Source organism: Apis florea, unplaced genomic scaffold (assembly GCF_048593485.1).
Source record: "Apis florea isolate Af1SG1 unplaced genomic scaffold, ASM4859348v1 contig_1794_pilon, whole genome shotgun sequence".
Taxonomy (NCBI): Eukaryota; Metazoa; Arthropoda; class Insecta; order Hymenoptera; family Apidae; genus Apis; species Apis florea.
In genome coordinates this window covers 990,004-1,010,827 of record NW_028256482.1, presented here as the reverse complement: position 1 = coordinate 1,010,827, position 20,824 = coordinate 990,004, and the positions used below count along the sequence as shown (strand labels likewise).

Genomic DNA, 20,824 nt, shown 5'->3' with positions numbered 1-20,824 from the left:
AAAGAAATATATTTTATTTTGTATATTTCTTGTATACTTAACATATTAGTTTATTAATTATTTAACAAGTTTGAAATTATATTATTTAATAAAATTATTATATAATAAATATTTATCTTTCAATTTATAATATCTCATCATACATACTTATCATATATATATTATATTATATATATATTTACCATATATATATTATATTATATATATATATTTACCATATATATTATATTATGTTATATACATTTATGTTATATACATTTATATATTTATTATATATATATATTTGAATTACATATATAATATATATATGCATCTCTATGTATAGAAAAAAATGACATTAATAGAATAAATTTTTTTTTGTTTTTGTCATTTAATCATATTAATTTTTATTAGAATTTTCATTATTCATTTTAATAGAATATTCATCCATGTCTACTTATAAAATAAAACTAAATTTAAAAAATAGAACTAAATATTTCAAAAAACCTTAATTACATTATAAAATTTAAGCTAATTATATATAAAGCTCAATTCATTCTTTGTATGGAAATTGAATAATTCAATGATTAAATAATAAGAAAAAAGTTCAAAGTTATCAAATTTAAAATTGAAAAAACTGAATTTAATATTAAAAATACTAGAAAAATTATATCTAATCTAAGAAGAAAATAAGAATTAGAAGAGAAAATATCCTTTTTCCATTTTTATAAATAGCAAAGTCGCAAAATCTATATTTAATATGTTATATGCATATGTATTATGTATATATATCTATATTAATATGGATTGTTAATGAAGTTATTTTAAATATGACTTAATTATTAATTACTTACATAAAAATATTGAATTCATTTATAATACATACATAAATTATATTCCTATAGTGTCAAATTCGAATAAATGTAATAATCAAATGCATAAATATATAAATCAAAATTATAGTGCTGGGCAAAATAATGATATCTTATGATTTTTCTTAAAATTAAATCAATATCAAATATATATCAAATATATATATGTATCAAATATATATAAAATATATCAAATTTTAATAACTTCAATAATAATATAAGAAAAAATCAATTGTAGTTAATATTTTTTTTTATAAATTTTACTCATTTATGCAAAAAATATATTAAAGACGGATACGAAAAAAACAGTTTATATAGATTTTATTGTTTCAGAATAGATTTCTCGTGTATTTTTATATACTGAATTTGAATCTAGTCTTAAAAATTGTTTATCATATCTAGGAAATAATGAAAAAATGAATTTATAAAAAAATATCAATTTTTGTTATGTCTTTTTAATCTTTTTCTTTCAAAAATAAAAACATTAAAAGTACAATTAATATAATCAACGGATGATGATTCCATATGCAAAAAAATTTCATTTTCGAAAAAATGAATTTAAAAAATCATCAAATACTCATGAATTAACTCATTTTCAAAATATGAAACTTCTATCTCTATTTGTATTTGTAAATATGAATAATGACGATTTGCTTCTATTTTATTATTTTATTTCTATCATATCGATTTGTATTATTGCTTCTTTCATTCTGTAATTTCTTCATTCTTAATTTGAATAGTTTCATAATTAAGATTAATATCTATTTTTTAAAAATCATTTCATGTAACAAATATTTGAAACATTAATTATATTGTTACATAAATAACTTTGTTCATTGAATTAAAATGTTTTTCCAACCATATATTTGAATTGAATTTAAATTATGTATTTTTTAACTCTTCGAATATCACTATTTATTTTTAATTCTTTAACACAAATATTTTTGAAGTATTATCATTTTTTAGATTAAAAATCTTATAAAAAAAATTCGAAAATTGTTAAATTTAGGTTCCTAATTTATAGGAATACTACCGCGACTAAATCTAATAAGTTATGATATTGTTTAATAATACACAAATATCTAACAAATTTGCAAATTCAATTTTTTCAAACAATCAAAAAATAATTTAAAAATATTATTTTCTTTTAACTTATTTATACCTATTTTATTAACAAAAGCTATTTGAATAAATCATTTTATTATTTTTATCTAATCTTAAGGTCATTTATTTTTAATTTTTTTAATAAAATATTGCTCATTTATGTGCTTTATTTATGTGCTATATTTATTTATATATATCATATCATAGATACAAAAAACATTCTTGTTTATTAATATTAGAGTGTAATGATATAATTTTGAAAATTTAATAAAATATCTATTCATCTAGAATATGTTTATTTTTATTATATATATTTTTTAAATAATCGAATTTTTTTAAAAATCATATTTTTAACTATATAAAATAAAAAAAATATTTTTTAAATAAATATTAAGTTTAATAAAATTTATCCAAAAGTAAAAAATAATTCCATTTATTTATTCCAAAAAAAATTTGAAAAAAATTTTTATTTTTTTAAATATTTTGTCCTTTAAATAATAAATTTTCCGAAATTATTTAATTAATTAAAATAAAAAATCGATATTTGCATATCTGATTTCAAAAAAAATAATTTGTTATATTTTATATATGCTAATAACGGAAATGAATAAATCAATATTTTTATAAATATATAAAAAATAAATACAACTATTATTAAATTACAACATATATATATATATATATATACATATATGTATATATATACATGTGAATGGTTGCTATTTTAAACCCCACTACTTTTACATGATGATATCAAGTACAGAATACCGTATAGTTATACCGTTCAGTGAAGTGAATGAGATCACAAAGTACAAAATTTTACTATTAGAAGGCTATTCAAGATTCTCGATAAAACAACTTTTTTTATTTTTTATTGTCGCAATTAAGCTAAAACTTGCTCTAAACATGCGATTTTTTAGTAATTATTGCAGAAGTAATATTCGTTTGAATGGTAAAACTATTGTGATAACAGGTGCAAATTGTGGAATTGGAAAAGAAACAGCCAGAGATTTATATAAAAGAGGTAAGAATATACTATTCATATTAATAATATTTTTATATATAAAATATTTTATAGTCCACTTTAGATATTTCACATGATATATATTTACAATTTTATTTTAAATTATCATTATATTATATTATATATGCATATATTAATATTTTTAAATATAAAAATTTATTTAACTGACATTAAATCAAATATGATTTAATGAAATTATTTATACTTAATATAATTATGATATAAATATATTGTATAATTTGTGTATTATATATATTACAGAAATTATAAAATTAAATTAAAAGTATAGCATTATGTATGAATATTTTATATTGTATTACTATTATCATACTATTATTGAATCATAAACGTAGAAACCAAAAAAGATACATCTTCAATATTATAGATTTAAAATAATAATTATTTCATTAAATATATATTTTATTTTTTATACTTAACATTGAATAAGTACAGAATCTGAAATCACTATGTGAATGTTAAAATATATATAATTTTTATATATTGCTATATTTAATAAATCAACTATACAATGATCATTTTCTCAATTTCTATTAATATATTCTGTTTATTAACAACTAGTTTATAATTTAAAATATTTACATACGTTATATATTTATTTATATATTATTGTTATACACATCATATATATATAAATATATAATATAGATATCGTTGAAGTATATATAATATTAATAGAGATTGTCGTGAGATATATATTTCATATTAATATATCAATTGTTAATATATTTTTTCAATATGTTTTGATATTTATAAAAATTTATTTATATATATAAATATAATATCAAATATATTTATGTACTTACATTAATTACATCATTAATTAAAATAGGTTAGGAAAAGATTATTTGTTTTAATACTTCATAATATAATTATTGCGAAATTATTAAATCAATTTTTGCAATAATAAAGTATAATTATTTCATTTGTCGTTATTGTAAATCTATAAAATCTATCTAAAAATGAAAAAAGAGAAAATAAGAAGATTAATAGTAAAAGTGACAAATGAATAATGCCACAAAAATTTCTATTTTAATATAGATAATTTTTTTCTATACATACATGTTTAATAATATATCTCAGAATATACATATATATATTATTCAAAATACTCTCAAAAATTATTTTATTATTAAATTATATCAAAATCGTTCAAAATTAAATAGTTTTTTGTATATATTGAATATATATTGAAAATATAACAATATTTATTATAGTTTGTTTTAAACATAAATCTTGATAATAACATATTTAATTATATCTCTTGAATACATTCTTTTATCTTTTTAAATAGTTTATTTTAAAAATATTTATATTTAATTATATTTTCATAACAAACTATTTTTTAGATCGCTAAAATAAAAATTTTTATTTATTTGAAATGACATATTTTTATATATATTTTATATATATAATAGTTTATTTTTATATATATTATAGCTTTTTATTTTTTTATATAATAAATAAATTATAAATAATTTTAGATTTAATTATATAAATGATTTTATATGTTAAAATATTTTTATATTTTATATTTTTTTCGAAATATTATTTAAAATGTCATACGCTATATCTAAAGAGATAAAATAATATAGGTTAATCGATTATGCCATTAGATTTGAAACAACATGATTGACACACTTGCAACTGAAAACACGAAATAATATTTAACTGGATAGAATTATTGTATCTAAATCGATAGTCTACATAAATCAATTTTAATTAGTAAATTTTACTATAAATATTTATTATATAAACATTTTTGAATGTTTTTCTATTTTATTAATTTATTTCATAATGAAAATCAATTTTTATATAAATTATATTTAATCTCTTTTATATAAATTGTAAAAAATCTATTAAAAATATGAAAAAAAAAAAATAAATCAATCAATCAAAAATTTAAAAAAGCAAAAATTAAAGCTTTACGATAAGAACTTAACGTTATGTAAATTTTTTATTATTTGAAAATATATATATATATATACAGAATGTTTATAAAAACGAGACATCTTTGGAAGGTGGATTCTAGATATTAAAACGATAAAGAAAGTTTATATATACATATGTCCAATAAGGCTTAATTAAGGAATTATAAGCATTTTTAGTTTGTATATAGAGCAAGACGGCGAAAGAGCGAGAACGCTCAGCTGGGTGCACGGCAGTACCGTATTACAATGTCGCTTGTGTAGCGGAGCCCCTCGATGAAAGTAAATATACTGATACTTTTTTATATACAATTGATTATTTCAAATAAATTTTAAAATAATGTAATATAATGTACGTATTATATAACTCCTTATTTAACAAAAACTTAAATAAGTTAAACTCGAATAAGTTTTAATAAATTCCAGAATATTAACATATACATCATCACTTTATATAAATCCATTGATAAATTATTTTATGGTATAAACATTATTTAAATCCATAGTTGAATTATTGTATGACACTCAATTTGTCTACTTACCGAAATCCATAGGAGCAAATCAAAACATACTCTCATATGATTTCAAATTAGAAAGATTGAATGTATTTTTTACATATAACATTTGTTTATTCTTACATGTACAAAAAAGTCACTAATGATACTTGAATCAATTTGAAATTCATAGACCACTGAAAAACTTTTGTCTCTATTTCACTTAAATTTAATATTTTTTATTACGATATGAAATTACTAAATAGAAAATTCAATATCTATATTTTAATATAATATTAATGTTACTATTTTATATCCACTAGAAAAATTATATAAGCATTATATTTTTCTTTTTCATATTACTATTAAATATTAGATTTTTTTTATTCACTATTCACATTAATTTCTTTAAATAAAATTATTTCGATTATTATTTATTATTTTACAATTTAATTTTATATGAAAATTATTTAATTAAAACTTTATTTAAATAAATATTCAAATATGTATTATTTCATCAAATTCTGAACTGATTCCGCGACACGACAATGTTACTAATTGTATGTTGGATGTTAGAAAAAGAGATTTGATAGAAAGAAAAAATGAGATAGTAATATTTAAAATCGAACGTTATGTTTGTGTGTTTTAAGTATAGGAATACGAAAGCTTAGATCACAATCTTTTCGATTGCTAAGATAGTGTTGCTTTGTTTTAGACTTAGTTCGTCGTAACATTTATATAACGTATATTAAAAATAAAAGTATAAAAAAAAAAAAAATTAATGAATTTGTAATATTCATTCAATATATAAAAAAAGCAATTGCAATATGTATTTTTTATGGATATGTGATTTTAATATGTAATATTATTATTATTAATTGTAATATTATTAATAAGTGATATACAGATCAATTTCTATTATTTCTCTCTACATAAGAATGAAAAATGTTTAGTGTAAGTGAAATAAAGATAAAAATTTGTCAGTGATTTGATTGGATAATTTAATAATCTGAAATTCAAATTTATTTAAGTATTCATTAGTTTTTCGGACTTTTTTATACATGTGAAAATAATTAAAAAAGCAGTGCATAAAAAGACATTCAATCTTTTTAATTCAAAATTAATTCGAAATCTTATAGAAATGTGTTTTGATTTGTTTCTATGGATTTCGATAAATATGGCAGTTGAATGAAACACAATTCATTTGTGATTTTAAATGAAATATTAACCATTAAAAAAATTTAGTATAAATTGTATTAAATGATAATAAGAAATAATAAGAAATATTATAATTTTATTGTAAATATAGTAAGTATAGTATAATTATAGATAATTATATTAATTAGATATTTGTATTTGTAACATTATCAATTTTTATAAATAATGATGATAATGATATTTCTTGCATCATCAAATTAGAAGAAAATATCACAAACATGATTAAAAGTATAAAAAAAACATTTAAAAATATTTAGAAATATTCTCTATTCGAATTAAATATAATTTTTTAATTTTTCATTCAATAAATTATTTTAAAGCAAAATTATAAAAGCAAATTATAAAAGCATTCTAAGACTTGTTAAAATTTAAATTGGATTTTTATAAATATAAAATTATAAAATTAATCAGTTATGAAAAGTACTAGAAGAATTATGTAGAAATTTATTAGGTTAAATATATTATTATCTTTTAAAAAAATATTTCAAAAAAATATTATTTTATATGCATAAATCTAATATATTTTATTTTTAAGATAAAATTTATTAGGTTAAATATATTATTATCTTTTAAAAAAGTACTTTAAAAAAATATTATTTCATATACATCAATCTATTTTATTTTCAAGCTAAACAGAATTTCAAATCTATGTTAATAGTTTTTACACAATTTACTTATGTTATCTATATTTCTATAATCAGCAAATTTAAATTTATTAAATAATGATTTAAATAATGATTTAAATAATGTAATTTAAATATAAGTTGAAACAAACACTATTATATATAATATATATATATAGTATTAAATATAAATTGAAACTATTGTTGAAAGACTAAGTGAAAAAAATATCTAAAAATTTTGAAAAAGAAATAGAAAGAATAAAATATAAAATAAATTTTATTATTATAAGATATTTATTTATAAATAGATAATTATAAATATTTATAAATAGATTATAAGCTATTTTTGAAGTAAAGAGTAATTTTATTGAAAATTTAAAATATTAATTATTATATTAATGATGATTAATATATAAAAATTTTTATTGTAGATATATATAGATATACATAATATTATTGATTGATAATAATAATGGTAAATATAAATTTATAATATAAATTATTTTATTTACTTGTTTTGAAAGATATATATGAAAAATTTTGAAATAATTCTCAAATAAGACATTGTTTTCTTTTTCTTATTTATATCATTATAAAATTATAATATGTTAAAAATTAAATAATTATAAAAGAATATTTATATATATAATATTATTTATATAATATAATTTATAAAAGATATATTATTGAATCAATAAACTTTTATTAAAAATTGATTATATTGAAGATGATTAATATAAGGAGAAAAAACAAAAAATATTATAAAACTTATATATTATATATTATTATATATTATTATATATTAAGAAATAAATACATTATTATATATTGTGTATAATTTACTATAGTGAAGATTTTATAAAATTAAATTTTAATTAGAGAGATTAAGATTAAATAAAAAAATTTTTGTAATTAAAAATTTATAAAATTTTTATATATATTATTTAAATATATTGAAATTTATGCTTTAATTAGATATCAGGAAAAGATGAGTAAGAAAATAATTAAAATAATATTAAAAAATTACTAAATTAAAGTTATGTAATTAAGTATAAAAATCATATGCAATTTCTTTTTTTAAGTTTAACTATATAAAACTATATAAATAATAGAAATTATTAAAATAAGGATATTAAATAATTTTATAAATAATTTTAAATATTGTCATTTAATTTAGATTTTTTTTATTGATATAAATATGTATATTTATATAGTATATATAAGTAATATATATTTATATATTAATAATATATTGAATTAATGAAAATATTTCTTTTCTATTTCTACTAAATAAATTTTTGTTTTTAATTTTATTAGATATATTGTAAATCTTTAAAATCATTTCATATACAGATCTTTTGATATATAATCCTTTATAATTTAACAATTTTGTAGTCTCAATTGCTATCAATAAAGTATGCTGTAGTATATATAAAAAAATAAAAAAATTAATATTTTATCTTTTTTCTTCATAAATATATCATAATATACAGAACAATTTTAATGTATCATTTTCTGGGTTTATAATTATTTATATTAAAAATTTGTATAAAGTAAATAATATATATACATATATATGTATAATTATTTTGAATTTATAAACTTTATATTGGTAGCTAAATATAATAATATTTTATAAATATATATTTTAGATAAATTATATCAAGAATCTTAGTTCAAATGTTATTTTTAACACAAGTGAAGAATTTCCTTGAATTTGATTGCGATTCGGATACTGATCACGATATTATTGGTTATTGGCGTGTCTAACCGTGAAACTGTGACCTTTTCAATTGAATAGGAAGAGATTTTTCTGAAGGCACAAGCTTCACTTGCAAATAGAGTCTCACAATAATCACATTATAGTTTGATTGCTAAATACAGCAATCAGATAGTTGTGAACATATCGTATTCTAATCATTATCTATTATAACATTGTGAGAGACCCTGTTCTCTAATAAACACGCACTTCACATAAGTAACCACTTATATAATTCACTCATCTTTAAGAAGTATACCATTTATTGCGAATCTGTCGAAGGATATTCGACAAGCATCCAGCTATTATTACATTCATCAAACTATACATCGCAATACAATACTATTATTGCGGACACGACAAATATAAATATGGATATTTTTTTTTAATTAAATTAAATGATTAATAGATTCCATAATATAAAATGTGCAATAAGTTCTTTTGCAATGATTTGAAATTTAAAAAATTTTTTTTTATTTTTCATATATGATCAATCTTGTAATAATACGATACTTTAAAAACATAATTTCAATAGAGCATGAAACGAATGTTATTGAAAACTTGATTATATAATTTTTTATTATTTAGACAATTGATATTTAATAATATTTATTTGAAATACAGTAGAGATTTCCGTATTCGAACTAATAGGAAAATAAAAGTGGTTGGGTAATGGAATTTTCGGATAATTAGAACAATTATTTTCTTTTGCTTTAAACTTCATTTATTTAAGTAGAAATGAATAGAAGTAGAAAATTAACAGTTTCTTTCAACATCTAAGAGTCCATATCTTTTTAATCGCTCACATTAATTTTTTATTGTAGGCAACAGCGTAGAATTACATTGCGTCTCAAACCATCGGAATTCAAAAAAAAAAAAAAAATTCGATGATCTGTTTTTCAAATGTATATTATTTTGTCTCTCTATTTTTTCACATAAATACATAAAATTTATAGAAGAAAATGTTAACTGTTTGATCTTTCTTTATATTATTAAAAAAGAGATAAAAAAAAAATAAAATTTTGATAAATAATAATTGCATTAAAATATATTATTATTTTGTTCAGAAATGATTATAATCTTAGATTATATTTTTAAAAATATGATTATTTTTCGATTTTATGTTATAATTCGAGAATATAAGAAGAATATATAAAAAAAGTTTTTAAACAAAAATTGTTTCTTTTCATACATACATTTCTTTTTAACATTTATTATTTAATTAAAAAAGATTTATTATAAGAGTTAATAAACAAAAAGATTAATAATTTTTTTAAAATTTGTTTTTTAATATAAAATTATTATTAAGAATATTTTGATATTATTTTTATGTTTTTAATTATTCAGTTTTAATTTAATAATGCTAAATTTTGTTGAAATGACGGCGATTGAAAAAGATTGCTGATAAATGAATCTGTTTGAAAATAATATTGAAAATTTGATCAATTTTGTTCTGCTGATAATTAATGATTTATTTTCTCTCGTTATTTATTCTGTTAGATCGTGTTTATCCCTTCTACTCGAACTTTTGTTGCTGGAATTCTTGATAGAAGTGATGATGTCTAGAATGAAATCTACAATGTCTCGAAACTGTTTTCTGAATAATCTGGTAACTGTCACAAATTATCTCCAAATTATCCTTCAAAGAGAATATATGGATTATAACATATTTGCGATTATTGAGTGTAAAAAAGAAGAAATCATTTAATTTATCGTTAAAAACTTTCTACAAAAATAGTCTCGTATGCTTGTATTATAAAACAATACTCATATGTTTCATTCTGAGATCAAATTATCTGGAATATGCTGCTACACTGTTACGACGCAATAGTTTTAATTAGTAGTTAATTAGTTTGAATAACTATCATAGATAAAATAAGTTCTTATTTTATTTGCAAATTTAAGAATGATGTAAACTATTGATATAGTATATGATTTCCGATAATATAAAAGAAGAACTTTGTACTGATGTTATTATATAATTATAACATTAATCTATATGCACAAAATAATTTCATTAAATTATTAATATAAATTATTAATTAAATAATCTCTAATTCATAATCAATTTTCTTTATCAAAGAATATTAATATATTTACTTACGCAGTAAAATAGTACGTAAAAGAGAACATATTAATGACAAATCAAATGATTTTGAAAACTCAACAAATAAAATTTGTTTTTTTGTAAAAAATTTTTGTACAGCTATTTCGTTTTACCATATATGTTCATACTATTATTTGACGTGTAATGATAATCGTACTATTATTATATAATGTACATGATGCAACATGTATAATTCGTATTTGTATGTTTCATCTATTCTTTATTGAATCCTTTTATTATCTACATAAAAAAATAAAAAAAAGATGATTACATTAAAAATAAAAAAAATTAATAAAATACTTATGTATAAATTTCTTTTTTTTTTTCTTTATACTTGTCTTATTTTTCTATATTTATAATTTTATCTTTTTAAATTTCTCATTTTTTATTTTTTTTCAATTTTATTTAAGCTTTGAAAAAAATGTATGCGCTAGTAAAAAAGATTTAAACGAATAAATAAAACAATAAAAGATTTTGACTTAAAATGCATGGTGTGAAAATGAATACAGAGAAGTTAATACAATTAAAAATTAAAATGTATATTTTTTTATTAAGATGATCAGAAATTCTAATAATAAAAAAAAAAAAGGAAATTGGAAAGATTTTAAATGTATCAGATAAATACATATAAAATATATGCACTTATATATTTTATCTTGTATAAATATCATAAATATTTATTTCGATTCAATATGATTTCAATTTTTAATTTCTAATTTTTTTTTCTTTCAATTGTAATCATACAATAGTTTTAAAATTACTATTAAAATTATTGTTATACGTAATTTCTTATTTTGTAATTTATTGTTCACCAAATATTTCCGTAAAAATTTTTATAATTCTTTAAAAGTTTATTCTCAACATAAATGATTTTTAAATTGTATTTTAACTGAACATTTTAAAATTCAACAAATAAAATGATTTTATTCATTAAATATTTAAATATTTAATAAGTAAATAGAACTTTTTTCGCATTTTGCATATAATTATTTTAATTATTATTCTTACATTGTAGAAAATAATATAATTTTCTTTTTTTTCAGGTGGCCGAGTAATTTTAGCATGTCGTGATATTAATAAAGCAAAAGAAGCAGTGAATGATATAAAAGAAAATGTTTCAAGGTATTTGAAAATTATTTTTTACTTTAGAGATAAATTTAATATATTTTTTATAATTATATATTTTCTTTAATTACATTATTTAACATGTATCTCATTTTGTTGTTAACGAAGATTATAAAATCGAAGATTATATTAGAAAGCAAAAATTATATAATCTAAAAGAAATTAAAATTTAAATCGAATAGTATATGTGAATAGTTACGCTTAATATTTATACCTTAATATTTATTTATAATAAATAATAAATACCAATTTGCATACAACTGCATACAAATCAAATATTAATTGAAAATAAACAATTGTGATAAAATAATTATTTTATAATATTTACAAATAGAAAAATAGAAAAATTTAAAATGATTTAAATAGATTACAATGTATTAATTTTAAAATTAATTATGCATCAATGAAGATTTAAAGTTCTTTTATTCATATTAAAATGTTTACATTATTGAATGTAATTTGAATATAAATTTATGACAAAATGCACTTTTCTTTTTCTTTTTTATCATTACTTATCTTTTTTATCAATGTTATATTAAAATAAATAGTACAAATAAAACATTGTATTCGAAGTTCAATATTTTTTTTCTTTTTTGCTATTTATTGATAAACGAAGCCTGTTTCTTTAAAATATAATTTCACTGATATACAATTTTTTTTATTGTTTAATTTAGAAGTTTTCGAACTTTTTAGTTTTTGGTTCTTGATTGCTTTAATGTATTGACTATTTATAAATATTATAGAATTTTATTATTTATTTGAAATTTTTAATAAATTTTCTCTCAGGTCTCATTAAATACATTAAATTTAATAAGAATAATCAAATCGACAAATTTTTTGAATAATCATATTTACAATACATAAAATTTCAGAGCTCAAGAAAATAAACTCGAAGAAGAATTAGGAGAATTAGAAATTTGTCACTTGAATCTCAGTAGTCTTGCAAGTATCAAGAAGTGTGCGCAACATCTATTAGCAGTCGAATCGAATATTCATATATTGATCAATAATGCAGGAGTATTTTTGCATCCATTTGAAAAAACAGAAGACAATTTTGAGACTCATTTTCAAGTTAATCATCTAGGACACTTTCTATTAACACTTCTATTGCTACCGAAAATACAAGAATCTGGACCAGGATGTAGAATAATTAATGTTTCATCGCTTGCACATAAATGTGAGTTATTATAACTGTTCTTATTTGTTTTTCGTTAATTTCACTCATAATACAAGCGATCCATAAAACTGAATCAGAATTTCTAATTTATATTCGTAATTCTATTTTCTCAAAATTTATATTTATATTTTTTGAGTCTTCTTTAAATTTTTAATATTTCTAGTTCTTAAGTAGCCACGAAATTCTGGTTCTTCCAACGATGATGTTATGGAGAACTTTTTTTTAAAACTAAAATTAATTCTAATGATCATGAATCCAGAATTCATGCGTTAACTTTCTCCACATGTATTATCTGAATTTATAAGATCATTGTTTGTCATGATTATTGAATAAGTAATTTCCTACGTGTGTTACTCAAAAATTTAAATCTTTGGCTAGAATCAAGGATATAGCTTTAAGTAGATCGTTATGGTGGTTTTTAATCACGTAAAATTAACCACCACTCTCGCAATTTTCAAAAATCTTAAACAATCAATGTCTTATCGAAAATTTTTTGGAAAATTTTTCATAATTTTTTTCTTCGAAAAGATTGATTCATTTTTTAACACTAATCAATTTCTGATGCGATATTATTGAATTCTTAATACAATTTCAATTAATCACAAATTAAAAAAACTTCAAATTGCTTTTATAAATTACTTCACACTTGTTATTTTTATAATCAATTAATCATTCTTACTATTTTAATTGATTTTTGATTTATAACAAACATAAGTGCGAAACTGTAGTGTCGTTAGAAATTAAAGCTTTATGATTTTTATCGACACTGAGGAACAACCTCATGATAATCATATTAAAACATTGTTATTAAATATAATAATAATATAATAATATAAATTAAATATAATAATAAAATTTTATAACTATATATAATATATCCATTTTAAATGAATATATACGATTATTTTTATAAATATTAAAAATATTATAGAAGACAAAAGTTATATCGTATTAATATATCGTGATAAATGTTTAATCTTAGAATTAATCTTGAATTGTCTCCTGATCATATTTAAATTTTTAATAGAATCCTATATTTTTTATCACATATTTTTTAGCTTATATATACTGAAACTATTTTTAAAATATTATTTATGTACATATTTTTCTAAAGCTATTATTGAATTATGAATTTTAAAAATTTATATATCAGCCAGCATCAATGTTACTCGATGTACAAGATGGACTGGATTTTGTACATCATGAAACTGTGATATATAATTATAATACTAATAAAATTGATTCATTACAAAGTTCGCTATTAACAAAGTTTTAATTTAAATAATCAAGAGCAAAGTTTATATGCTAATGAAATATTGTCATTGAATAAATAATGAGTAACGACGTTTTAAAAATTTTTCTTCAATTTGAGATTACACATTTCAAGAATTCAAATGCGTTCTAATAATTCAATACTTTGAATTGTTAAAAAATTTGATGGTTTTACAAGTTTTGTAATTAGAAAAGTTCTAAAATATAAAGTTCAAAAGATTACAAATTTAAAAGAATTCTGATTTCCTTAAAGTTTATCAAAACGCTTGTGTCTTCTAAAACTTTCTTTATGCTTATCTCTTGTGATTGTGGATGAGCTACACAAGTGGCCAATGATATCATGGATTAGTTTCCTGATTGAATAACAATCTGAGGAAAATTTCTAGAAGTAGAAACTATGCCACTCATAAAGTGCGCTGTTCTTAAGGAATTGATCCAAGTTTGTAATAATTTTTCTCAAATAAAATAATGCTGATTGAAATTGGCATGGCTGGAAAACATCATTTTAATCCCAAGATCATGTTTACCATGTTCATCATGTTCATAGTCATGCCGAAGCGTTTTTAAAAAATATATAATTCCAAGAATCTTTTGAATTTTTTTCTCAAAAACAGCATTATCATTACGTCCAATGTTATGCATAAGTTTTAAAAATATTTCAATATAAGCTACAAGAACATATAATAAAACATTTCATTTACAAAATTATCTCAAAGATAACTGATTATTATCACAATATATGGCTTCTTAATATAATTTCGACAAGCAAAACTTTACTGGCTTTCCAAATCTCTCTAATATAAAGTATGAAATGGATTTAATACTATTCTGTTTTATAAAATGTTTGATTTTTTGATAATTTTTAACATATTTGTTATAGTTTTCATTTTTAAGTAAATTTCTTAATTTATTGAATTGATTACAAAATTAACAAAATTTGTTAAATCCTTTGTATAAAAGAAAGTGCCATGATGAATGATTTAATGTTAAAATTAATAGCAAGTTCTAGATATTGCCTTTGTGGTAAAACAAATAGATATATATATAAATGAGCATTCAAAATGGTTTATGTTTATATCTTCATTTTAATATAAAATAATTCTGCATATAAAAAGCGTCGAAATAATGCCGCAAGTAAATTTTTTATCATACATTTCATCGTATTTATAGAATTATTTTCAAAGTATCGAACACAATTTTAGATTATTTGTTTTACGGTCTGTATATTTGTGATTAATTAATTCTAGATTGTATAAAACTTCGTTTGATATCTCTGCATATTAGTAACATATATGTTTTTAAATTATAACTAATCTTATAAAATTTCGCAAATATTATGATGTGTGATAATGTGCCAGCTCTATATCAAAAAATGTGTTTAAATTCGATTTAATTTGTTTGTTCTTGAAATTCATTTTTTAATTGTAAATATTTTATATACATTCTATGCAAAATTTGTTTTTTCTCCCTTTTTAATATCTTCTTATATGATTCTGCAGTATTATCATGTTTTTTTTATTTTGATTTTTAATTTACTTATATAGATTACGAAGCATAAAGATATAAGATAAAGATAATGATAATAAGAAATTATCATTATATTTATCATTCGGATATGAAGAAAAACAACAGTTGTACTTCATACATTTTGATCACATTTATTGCTATTAATAGTGGATAATATAACGTTGATTTTAATGCATTTTTCCTTAATCACGATGATAGAGTTTTTATTAGTGCAGAGAATGATTCCTTGCAAAATAATTAGCAGAATTTTCCTTGAAGAATATATATTCCATATAATATAAATTTCTAATTTTTTTTTTTATTGTTTTCCACTTATTTCAGTTTTAATTCGCATTAATTATTAATGCAAACGGAATGATTTCTCGCGAAATAATGTCAATAGAATTTTCCTCGAAGAAAACACATGATCATGTTTTATGAATTTAACTCAACGTTCCATCGTATACTATTATGTTGTATTTTTTTGTTATTGTTTCCGTGGTGTCCATATAAAATTATTGTAGAATTTATAGATATATAAATTTTTAGTCTTAAAAATAACGTCACAATATATTGCTATTTTTCTATATTAAAATAATATATAAATAATAATCAAACATTGTTTTTTATAATAAAGTGTTTAAATACTGATTAGATTTAACTTTTTATTTTATTTAACAAAATGTATAAAATAAATAATATGCTGAAATTTCTTGAAATTTTATTTTTATCATTATTTCTAATTAACACACACATAGATTAGGATTGAACATGGAATCTTACTGACTATTTAATGAATTTCTTTGATACAATTATACATACATTGAAACATACGTTATTGTGATATTTATTAAAAAATATTTAATTACTTGTATTATTCATTAAATATATTTATCTATTATCTGTTAAAAAATTTAATTAATCTATAAAAATTTTACTTTTATTAATTTTAATATTTATATATATTTTTTATTATAGATGGTGATATAAATTTCGAAGATTTAAATTTGGAACATTCCTACACTCCGATAAAAGGATACTGTCAAAGTAAATTAGCTAATATTTTATTTACTAAAGAATTGAATAACAAGTTACGTGGTAAGTAGCAGAATAATGTTTATTAATAAATTTTTTAGTTTAGTAATTATCTTGATATTGATAAATTAATTATTCAAATATTTTGAATTCAAATTATTAATTATAAAAATAAGGCAAATTTCATTATAATACTAATTATTATGTTCATTAATGTTTCAAATTTTTATTAAATTGAATCAGTATTCTTTACTTTTTCTAAGATATATATTATTTTTTATATAAATAAAAATTGTTTTTGAATATAAAATATTTAATATATAATATTTAATATTCTAAATAATTTATCAAAAGAAATGAATATTTCATAAACATGTTGTGTTTATATGTTAATCAATTATAGATTCGCTAGATTATTAGAAAACACATTAAATAAAATTTCGTAAGATTTTGGGATTTCAAGTATATTTTAAAATCAACTTTTTCAAAAACATAGCTCGATTAGAAAAATTTTATCAATTTGTTTTTATCATATCGCATTATTATTTTCTGCACAATTAATAATACTATGATTAATGTCTCACTTTATATATTATACGTACAAATACATTTTGAAATTATATTTTAAGTTATTTCTATTATTTAACATGTCTATAATATCTAAAATATTTTGGATTCTCGTAATAAATTCATGCAATTTATTTTCTGATATATTTTCAGCTGCTGGAATTCAAAACATAAATGTATATTCTCTACACCCTGGAGTAGTAAAAACGGAACTTTCTCGATATTTGGATGCATCTTACTTTCGAGGTGCACGATTAATATCATCGCTAATTAATCCTTTAATGAAAACTGCGGAGCAAGGTGCTCAGACAACTATATATTGTGCTATAGATGAAAATGCAGGAAAAGAAAGTGGCCTATATTATGAGTAAATTCATTATATGTATATTATATATATGAAAAATTTGTTATTTGTTATTTAATAATATAATTTATTTCTTCTTCAGCAATTGTAGAGTAGTAAATCCATCAATGAAAGCTTGTGATCCTGAATTAGCAAGTCAATTATGGAAATATAGTTGTGAGTTACTTGGTTGGTCATCGGACATTGGACTTAAGGAACTATTAAAAATAATAAGTAACAAAGAAATTATATAATAAGAAAATACTTTTACTCCAAAATTTTATATAAATGCAATTGTATCAAATATTTAACAATTTTAATATTGTTTTGTTAATTTTATAATATTAATTTATAATATGTTGTTTATTTAACTTTGCACTAAGAAAATAAGTATTTGAGGAGATTTTTTGGAGATTAAATATTTTTATTATATATTCCAGATATTAAGTAATATGATAATATTAATACAATATGAATATTTTTATTTAAAATATTCACATTATGGGATTTAAACATAAAGGTTATTTTTATATCTTTAAATTTATGTGTCACTAAAAAAAAAAAAAATAAAAAAAAGTAAAAAAATCTCAAATTATAAATTGTAATTTATATAACTATAATAATACATGTATTATAATTATTATATAGTTATTATATATTATAATTTATAATTAATTCGGTATATACTTTTTTTATTACTTTAATCATAATAATAAGTTTAAATATTTATTAACTTATCAACAATATAAAAAAAGCTCGATATGTATATATTGATATATATGTACATATATATATATCGTATGTATGTATTGTAACTTATTATAAATTTTATATTGTAAGATGTTAAATTATATACATATATATGTATATATTTTTAAATAATAACTATGTTAATAATAATAATAATAATATGTTAAAAATAAAGTTTTATTTTAATAAAATAATTTTATTTTTCTTTTATTATTTTCCATTATTGAGATAATTTAGATTATATTACTAAATAGAAACTTTATTAAATAAATCTAAAGTGAAGCAGATAAAAAAATTTAATGAAGAAAATCCATTCATTTACATAATAAGATTAATGATTTTAAAAATGAAGAACAGCCATAATCTATAATTTGAAATAATATTAAGATTCGTTAAATGTCTCAAAATATTTCCAATTATAATCAGAATTTATAAAAATATCTCGCAAATTTTTTGAAAATTTAGTATTGTCTTAATAACTATTAATAATTACAATAATAATACACATATTTATTTATTTATTTTAATTTTTTTTAAGTGATCGTATGATGATCTATTTTTTTAATTCTAACTCGTTTCTGGAATTAGATTATATAATAATAAAATTGATTTATTATAAAGTTCTAATAATTATAATATCTAAATGTAAATATATAAATTGTAATATATAAATTGAATGAAATATGAATTCAATACGATTCAATGATTGAAATAATTTTTGGATCAAATAGTTAATCAAATAGTTAAAAGAGTTAAAATAATTTTTTAGTTCGAGAAAATATTCTTCCGAAATCTGATAAAGTTTTTTTTAGTTTGGAATTTAAAAATTTTATTTTAGACTCGAAATTTGACAAAGTTTTTAATTTAAGAATTGAAAAAAATATTCGTTCGATAGTTAACAAAATTCTCATCTCCAATTTGAAAAAGAATTTATGCTTTTTTTAAATCTTCATGTTCATCATGGAAAATTGCAGTTCTTCCAATAACAATTGACGTAGATTATACGATAATCTCAAACCTAAGAAAAATTTTTTGATTTAAATTGGAGAAATATATTGCATGCAAATAATTAAATAATTTCATGATAATCAGGAGTGTTAAGAAAAAAAAGTAAATAGAAAAAATGAGATAATAATATAGTATATGGTTTTTATTATTAAAAAATCAAAAAAAAAAAAACTAAGTAAATATCTTTCGACAATAACAATTGTTTTAAAATTTTGAAATGACGTAAAATATTGGTTAAATAAAATTATAAAATTTTAAAATAAAGTTAAGAAGTTAATTGAAATTTTATTTTATTAAGAAAAAAATAACAACATTTTTGCAGTTATTATTCAATTTTAATATTTATGATAATTCTATATAAGATAACGATAATGATTGTCGTTTTATTGCAAAAAAAGTATTTGAAATTATAATCATACATATATATTATAATCATACAACTTACAAATAAAGTATTTATGAAATTGAATATTATATTATCTAATAAAAATATATAATAATTAAGAATATTATATAACAATAAAAAATTTCATAATTAAATAAAATAATTTATTATATAATGAAGAAATGATAAAAAAATGGTAAGAAGTAAAATAATTCTGAATTTTTAAATGAATAAATAATGCTTTTCAAATAATAAATATCGAAACTTGATTTCTAAATTTAATTGTACTAAATCATCTAACGTTTTCAAACTGTGGTTTTTCTTAAACTGAAATCGTTTCTCTTACATTTAATGTAATTATTGGTAAAATGTGTTGCATAATGAAACAGAATTTTTAACTGTTTAAATGACATTTAAGATTTTTATTTAAATATTATTAGAAGAGATAGAAGTGTAATTGATTTTTATTAAAATGAAAATTATTATTTTTAACTGTTATTTAAATAATATTGTTTAAAAAAGATAAAAAC

General features: G+C 18.4%; 1 protein-coding gene across 1 annotated transcript; it reads left to right on the top strand.

Moving 5' to 3' along the window:
- Positions 1-2,700: 2,700 nt before the first annotated feature.
- LOC100863107 (retinol dehydrogenase 12) lies at positions 2,701-19,095 on the top strand. The gene is made up of 6 exons (XM_003695037.4): positions 2,701-2,979; positions 12,170-12,248; positions 13,124-13,428; positions 17,185-17,304; positions 17,962-18,175; positions 18,255-19,095. The coding sequence occupies exons 1-6, from the start codon at positions 2,703-2,705 to the stop codon at positions 18,403-18,405; spliced, it is 1,146 nt and encodes a 381-aa protein (XP_003695085.3). The 5' UTR covers positions 2,701-2,702; the 3' UTR covers positions 18,406-19,095.
- The last annotated feature ends 1,729 nt before the right edge of the window (positions 19,096-20,824 follow it).